At 44.6% G+C, this 8,028-nt stretch overlaps 1 protein-coding gene across 1 annotated transcript in view; it reads left to right on the top strand.

The window, feature by feature from the left end:
• The window catches only part of KPNA6 (karyopherin subunit alpha 6), a 50,212-nt gene that overhangs the window by 26,060 nt on the left and 16,124 nt on the right, over positions 1-8,028 (top strand). The window contains exons 2-8 of the mRNA XM_019512296.1: positions 1,322-1,455; positions 2,296-2,391; positions 2,745-2,844; positions 3,238-3,332; positions 4,356-4,487; positions 4,731-4,819; positions 6,812-6,911. Of these exons, the coding sequence (XP_019367841.1) occupies positions 1,322-1,455; positions 2,296-2,391; positions 2,745-2,844; positions 3,238-3,332; positions 4,356-4,487; positions 4,731-4,819; positions 6,812-6,911 (746 nt within the window). The remainder of the gene's footprint in view (positions 1-1,321; positions 1,456-2,295; positions 2,392-2,744; positions 2,845-3,237; positions 3,333-4,355; positions 4,488-4,730; positions 4,820-6,811; positions 6,912-8,028) is intronic.

The following is an 8,028-nucleotide window of genomic DNA, read 5'->3' as shown; positions in this document are numbered from 1 at the left end:
GAGTATGACCAAAAACTGCATCAGACTGGAGGCCCTGGCAGTAACATGGTGAGACTGGAGGTTGCAACACTGGTATTTTATGGAAGCTACCCTGCCACGAGCAGAGTAAGGTGAGTATAGGGTGCCTCAGCCCTAGCCCCCACTGCCCTGTGGGTGCTCCTTGGTTGGAGAAAGGGTGTTATTCCTTAGCCTGACAAATGCCCTCGCCAAGGCCTTAGGCAGTCAGCAGCATTTCTTATCTGTTTTTGTCTGGTAGAAACTACAACCATTGAGGCACTGAATGTCTGGACTTGATCTGGCCTTTGGATTCTGTCTCGGTGGTTTAAAGGGGGATGGCAGGTCTTGGGCCACTTCCACTCCTCCATACTCTTGCCTAGGCGTATGTGTCAAAGGTCCTGGTGTGATGGTCGCAGGACTCTGTACAAGTGGATTCATGACTAGATCTCTTACTTGTACACCATGATTCAGAGGATCGACTGTTGCCTGCTACCTAGCCTTTTAAAAGTGGGAGCTCTGATTTGTGAAAGTCTGTACTTCACAACATAAAATGCATCTAAGTAGAACTTTTAGCTGCTAGCTACACTCCTACACTTCAGAGCAACCTGGTCTACAGAGGCTGAATGTCTGCTGCTTTTTGCTGACAGTCAGGTTCCTGGTCTGTTGGCCTTGGAGGATGGAAGAGGGTGGGTGGGTGGCATCTTCAAGGTGCTACTTATAGTGGTGGTGATAAGGTGCTATTTGGGCATGATCTACAGCTGTGTTTCCCAACAAGTTCCAGCCCAAGGCAGTTATATTAATAAATTTTTTTTCTGCGGCACACCTGTTGAGGCATTCCCCATTCTTATACCTATTGTAGCTCATTCCCATGGCAAAATTCTGTGGCACACCTGTTCACTTTTGACAGCACACTGTCATGGCACACTGGTTGGGAAACACTGACCTACAGTGCTGCCTACCCAAGCAGCCTCAGGCACTCTGCCTTCTGGTGGGCAAGGGAACTATTTGAGTATACCCTTTCACAGTAAGAAGTGTACTTTGTATAGTGAAGTCCAAGTGCTGGTTGAGAGATTTTTCAGAGCATTACATTTACAGCAGTGCCTGTTGAGCAGCATTATTCTAAGAGACTGCATCAGGTGTAGGCCAGTAACATTTCTGAGCTTGGAGCTTCTGCATGGGTATTTCAGATAGCAGTTCTCAGTCTTTTAAATTGGACCGTGCAGTTTCTTGTGACATGTACTTGCTTTCCTTAATGGCAGGGTGGGCAGGTGAAAGGACAGAGACTAAAGCAAAGTCTGATACTACTTTTCTGACTTCTTTGTAGAAACGATGGCGAGTCCTGCGAAGGATAATTATCGAATGAAGAGTTACAAAAACAAAGCTCTAAATCCTGAAGAAATGCGCCGGAGAAGAGAAGAGGAGGGAATTCAGCTACGCAAACAGAAACGAGAACAGCAGGTAACCCGCGCTGTGCTGATTTGGCTTGGAGAAGTATAGCTTTACCTGGAGCAAGTATGTAGTATTGTGCAACAGGAACCGCCCGAGGTCTCCAGTCAGAGTTGCTCACAGTCTTCTCCTCCCATTGCCCCTCCAGCGTTTAGACCTGGAATGTTGCTGCTTTCTTTTCGCATGCTTGTTCACAGTGTGGCTCATGTGAAGAGCGCTCCGAAGGTTCCCTGCTCATCCTGAGACCTGCAGTTGCTGTGTATGCCCCTGACGCCACAGTGGAAATCTGTCTGCCTTTCTGTGATATTGAATCAGGGGAAGGCTTCACAGAGCCCATGGTGTTGTGGGCTTTTATTTGTTTTCTAAGGACTCTGTCAAAAATCAGAAAATGGACTGTGCTCTTAAGGACCAGAAAAAAAGCAAGCAAAAAAAAAAAAAAGTGGTGTGGGTTTTCTATGTCTTTGTTGTATGCTAGGGCAACACGTAGAATTGGCAGACTCTGCAAGCTTCCTGCACAGCTCAGCCAGTGCATTAGCCTCAGTCTACCACCTGTCCTTCCTTTCTCTCTCTGACTCACTGGGTCAAATTCTGCACTTGCTTATGCCATAAAGGCTCAGTGAAGTAAGTAGGTTTCTTGGGTTTGTCTGAGGGCAGGACTTACTCCACTGTTGTCCAGTTCACAGGCCAAAATTATCATCTACAGCAATGTAAACTAGTGTCTTAAGTGACTGCTGCTGTATTCAGGTTGTGGTTTGTTCCACAGATTTTACCTAGACAGGCTTGCTAGTGGTGATGTTTCTAAAAGGTGGCTATTGCTTTAGAGCAGCAACGCTGATTCTTATCTCTTCACAGCTCTTTAAAAGAAGAAATGTGGAACTCATTAATGAAGATGCTGCCATGCTTGATAGCCTCCTCATGGATTCTTATGTCACTTCTACCACATCAGGGGTAAGACTTCTTCCTGAACTCTGGTCCCTCTTCTAGGTAGACTTAACACTGTAGACCCCATAAAACTGACAAGCTTGAAGGCTTTCAAACTAAGAGAGATCATCGTATCTTGTATTCTTGACTGCCTTTCCACCCCTGTGTAATTACTTAGAATATTACTGTGGTGAAGTTCAAAACCCCGTCTGAGACGTAGACTTTTACACATGATTTGGTTCTGACTTCAGTTACCATTTAGGTTTAAAAAAATTAAGCTCCAAGTCATAGCGACAGGTTGTCATGTTCCTGGAGTTTGTAACAATAAGCTTGGAGTGGTGGTTCTGTCTGACACTGCTTTTCTTCCTCTCTTCCCATAGGAGGGAGTGATCACAAGAGAAATGGTGGAAATGCTCTTCTCAGATGATTCTGACCTGCAGTTAGCAACCACTCAGAAATTCAGGAAATTGCTCTCAAAAGGTAAAAGCTGAGCTGCTGCTCTTGGCTGTATTGTCAGCTGTTTGAGGCAGATTGTCTAAAACATTTGTGATGCTATTCTTGGTATTAATATTGCTGTTTTTAGGGACAGTGGTTCCACCTAATGCAACAGGCCTGCAATTCTGTTGCTTTTCAGTTGGCACTGGGAGGAGGGGATGGGACTATGATCTCCTTGTGTGACCGTCTCTTTGGTTTTAAACATGTAGAAAATGCCCTATTGCCTTGTAACTGGATGGCCTGTACAGAAAGTTTTCTATTGGATAGTTCTCCTGTCCAATGCAAGTACAACTTTAAATGGTGAAAGTGGATTTAGCAATGAAAGAGATTACTTGTTTGCTACTAAAATACCCTTTTGACCTTGTTTTGTACTTCCAGAGCCGAATCCTCCAATAGATGAAGTGATAAACACTTTGGGAGTGGTGGACAGATTTGTTGAATTCCTAAAGAGAAGTGAAAATTGCACACTACAGGTAAAGAAGAGTACTGTGAAGGACAAATAGAACTTCTCTCTGCTGAGCTCTGATGTTTAACCCTCAACAGCCAGCATGGAAAGGTGGTGTCTTTAGAGCTTAGACACTACAGATCACATGTAGCTTTTTGGAGAGGATTGCACATTCTCTTGACGACAGCAGGCTGTCACAGTTGATGGCTACCATCACCGTCCTCCTTTCAGGAAGCCCTATACCCTAGGGATCAGTCTTCCAGAAGATTTGAAGTTGGTTAAAGCCCTTCAAGAAAGAGGCAGATGACAGTAACATGCAGTTTGGCCTCACCTGCCAGTCACAGGAGTAGGATGTAACAGCATTGGGCTTCCAAATAGAAAACCAGTTTCTCTCATCTACTGTAGCTTGTGCCTCCAAGCCCTGGTCAGGGGCTGCTCTGAGCAGCTGGAGATGACTCTTTGAAGTGGAGAGTGATCTCTCAGACTTTGTCATGTGGTATTGCCCAGTTCACAGTTCCTAGGATTGCCACTGACAGGGGAGTGAATCGCTGATCTGTCAAGCCCAAGAGAACCAGTAATCCCCAGGAAAGATGACATGATGTGCCCTAGTGTGTTTTTACTGTTGGTGATCTGTGGACTGATCTTTCTTTTGCTTTGGGTGGGTGTGGCCAAGGTCTGTGATGGGGTGAGTCAATCCACCCTTCTCTGTACCCTCAAAATTGTCGACAGCTTGCCTATATCTGACAGCTGTTATATATAGTTATGCTTGGTGAACAGTCATCCAAACACTGTCCATACTAACCAGCCCGGGCAGTGGAGTTTAGCCCCATAAAACCATTTGTATGCTTCAGTGCATATAAATCATGGACAAGTAAGGTTGGAAGGGCCCTTGGGAATCCATACAGTCCAACCCCCTGCTGGAGGCAGGATCATTCCTATATAGATCTTTCTAGATTAGATGGGAGCAGTAAAGGCTGTAAAACTAATAGCAAATGGTGTGCCATATCAGGATTGTTCTGCTTATGATATTGTTGCTGGTCTCTCATTTCAGTTTGAAGCAGCATGGGCATTGACAAATATTGCATCAGGAACCTCTCAACAAACAAAAATAGTCATTGAAGCTGGGGCAGTTCCTATCTTTATAGAGCTGTTAAACTCTGATTTTGAAGATGTCCAAGAACAGGTAAAGTTCACCTTGTTTTCAATGATTTTTTTTTTTTTTAAGGGGTGTGGGAAAGGTGCACAACTCTTGTGGATAGAGAGCATCAAAGTTTGTTTGAAATAAGTGTAGCTCTCTGGTGACTGGCTTCATGCAGTAATTCCTGTACTGGTTACTTGGAGTTGCAAAGTATGCCTCTAACTCAATACGCTCTTCTTCATCTGTTCAGAAACTGTGAATGGTAAAACTGCTATTCTTTCCTTCCAGGCTGTCTGGGCGTTGGGGAACATTGCTGGAGACAGCTCTGTGTGTAGAGATTATGTCCTTAACTGCGCTATTCTTCCTCCCTTGTTAATGTAAGTAACCATAAATATTTGCAGCATAGTTCTTGAAGGTCCATTTTACTAAAGCAGAGTAACATACTGCTATGAAAACTGGGTGACCAGAACCACCTACCTGTGTGCTAATGTTCTTTGGGAATAAAATTCAGTTTGTAAATTGGTATTAGAGAAAGGTAGTAGTACTTAAATCATAACGGATAAAGCTTTGGCAGATGGTTTGCCTTCTCACAAATCGTTATGCCTGCTGTGAACTGTACGTGAGCACTGTCACAGCTTGCCAGACAGCCTTTCTGAAGTTATGGGGCCTGTCACTTAGAAGTGCCTGAGCTGTAAGTACAGAGAACAGCTCCTGAAGGGATACAGTTACGCCAGCTTTCAGGAATTGATTGGATGAATCTTAAAAGAATCAGTCTAGGGTTGAGAAGGTCTTCACACACCATATAAATCAGAAATCCTGACATAGCCTCAGTATGTTAGCTGAGTTGTCTGTCTATTTCTAGGCAGGGTGCTTTCAAGTACTAGTCATATTTTATTTTTGTCAGGATCGTTTTAAATTGCTCTTGATGAGGTAGTAGCAACAAGATAAGAGAAGTGCACATTGTAGGAGACAAAATTTTAAGTCACTTCTGACACTAGTGTTCGACCTTCAGGATGCCAGAGACCAAGCAGATAACTCTCTGCTGTCCAGACACCAAGGGAAAGGCTTTTTGTTGGTGGTGGTGGCCACATTGTAGAAAAAAGACTGGTAAAAGGAGTTGGTTGTAGCTTGGGAGGGACAATATTGCACCGTCCCATTTTCTTGCAGAGGTCTGCAGACTGGATGACAAAGCTTCTCACTGCCCATAAACCATAAAGCACAGAGAATGAAGCTGCTTTATGGGTGGGCAACTGGCTGGTGACCACCCTCTAAGATATTTAAGATTATTTGGTTTCTAAAAACTGTCAGTCTGTCCATCCTTTCAGCAAGAGTATCTTTCATGCTAGCAATGTGGACAGAGATTTGTGGCAGAAATGCCAGTTTAACGAGATGTTCACATGAAGTATTTCAATATAAATGGTGTACAGCTGTGTCGCCTTGAAGGTGTTGCAAGAGATTGTTTTATAGAGGCATAGAGCTGTTGTCCTCAGGTGAAGCTAAAATTGAGTTCCTGACTTCTTGTGGTCCCTGGAGATTCATAGATTGGAAGGGACCTCACAAGATCATTGGGTCCAGCCCCCTTGCACTAGGCAGAAAAGGCGAATGGGGTCAGGTGACCCCAGCAAGGTGACCATCCAGTCTCCTCTTGAAGATTTCCAGGGCAGGTGATTGCCCCCCCCCTGGGGGGAGTTTATTCCACAGTCTAGACACACTAACTGTGAAGAAGTACTTCTTAGTGTTAAGCCTGAAATGGTCTTCCAGGAGTTTGTAGCCATTACTCCTGGTTTTCCCCAAGGGTGATTTGGTGAACAGTTGTTTGCTGAGCCCTTGATGTATTTCCCCTAATGTAGTGGTAAGCTGCTACCAAGTCCCCTCTCAGCCTTCTCTTTTTTTTGGGCCGAAGAGGCCCAAGTCCCTCAGCCTTTCCTCATATGACTTGCCTTGCAAGTCTCTGATTATACAGGTCGCTCTTTAGGATCAGATCAGTGGCCCTCTAAGAATAGGTGTGCTTACCTGGCTAGATTCAGGCTCAGAGAAGCTGTGTTCTGCTAGCCTGAACATTCCCATCTGCAATTTTGTTTGAAGACTGCACTTGCTTTCTGTCTGATGTTGCTTTGCACTGTGAAACAACAGCATTTGTTTCCGTCTTCGGGGTAGATGCATTACATCTTTTTTATGCTCAAAATGAAAGGTTTGGGTGAAGTACTTAGTCTGAAGAACAGGTTCTCAAGCAGTGCAACTTTTTTTTCTGGCCTTCTCAAATTTGCATTCTGTTCCCTCACTGCAAATCATCTCCTTGTTTTAAAGGCACTTAAATGCTATGCACTGCTATGGCTTGGCAGTGTAATGCATGATTATTCTCTTCCTAGGCTTCTCACAAAGTCCACCAGGTTGACAATGACTCGAAATGCTGTCTGGGCCTTGTCAAACTTGTGCAGAGGGAAGAACCCACCACCTGAATTTGACAAGGTGAGGAAATATAGCCTTACTTTTCTTGGCAGGCAAAGAGGTGGTTGGGGAAAAGGGCCCTGGTTCATCCAGGCAACAAGGTCTAAATATTAAAGCTGATCAGAAAAGGTCTGAAGAAAAAAGTCAGAACTTCCTGGTTTGTAATTACGCAAACACCTGGTAGCAATACTTCCATTTATTGACAGGGGTCCCGTTTCACCCTGCCTGCCTGTGAGACCTGCCTAGTCTTTCTAGGAGGTCCACCTGCTAGACCTCTGAGTCGAGGACCCCCATCCCCCCAGCCTTCCAGGGCTTAGCTTATGCCCTGACTGGGAGACCAGACTCTTTTTATAGGACTGTGTTCCAAATGTGAACAAAATGCTGAAGTATTCCATTCCTATCCAGTGGAAACCCTTCTTTCAGAACAGCTTTAGTTCCTTATGAACTGTGGAAGTCCTCTTCCCTCTGCCCCTTCCCTTTTGGTTGTCAGTGTCATCTTAAAAAAAAAATGGCAGAGGGCAGGGTAGATTTGCATGTTATATGTTAGACTAACTAGATCAGAGAGATATAAGTTATTATAAGCAGAAAGTGTACTTCATCAGATGCCATGAAGGGACATTTTTGCTTCCTGAAGTCCCTTTGTGGTGTCTGATGAAGTAAGGCCTCTGCTTACGAAAGAGTGTGCTATACATATCTGATCTAGTTAGCCTATAAGGCCACATCCAGATGCACATGCATGTGTGGTTTGAAGTGCTGTAAACCTCTTTGCAGCACCACAAACTGCATACCTTGCACATTAAACCATGTGCTGTGCTGCTAATTTGCAGTGCTGGGGCAAAAGTGTGTGCTGGGGGGGAGCAGTGGTATATCCTTATGTAGAGACGAGGTATGGGGACAGCTTACATGAGAATGGTACCTTCTTTTCAAGGTGTGGACTCTGTCCAGTTGCTGCTGTATCCTCTAACCTCTTGGGATGAGCTGGCCCCTTATCTTGGCTTGGTGTTTAAATTTCTGTTGTACCTTGTAGCTGAAGAGGCTAAAGCTACATGAACCACACAGAAAAGCTGCAGTCAGAGATGCAGTATAACATCAGCAGCTCTGGCTACTTGTCTGAGCTGGCCAATGAACAGTATAGCTA

The sequence above is a fragment of the Gavialis gangeticus genome, unplaced genomic scaffold, assembly GCF_001723915.1.
Source record: "Gavialis gangeticus isolate Ggan-Ray unplaced genomic scaffold, GavGan_comp1, whole genome shotgun sequence".
In the NCBI taxonomy this organism is placed as follows: Eukaryota; Metazoa; Chordata; order Crocodylia; family Gavialidae; genus Gavialis; species Gavialis gangeticus.
The sequence above is the reverse complement of the archived record's forward strand: the minus strand, read 5'-3'. Positions and strand labels throughout refer to the sequence as shown.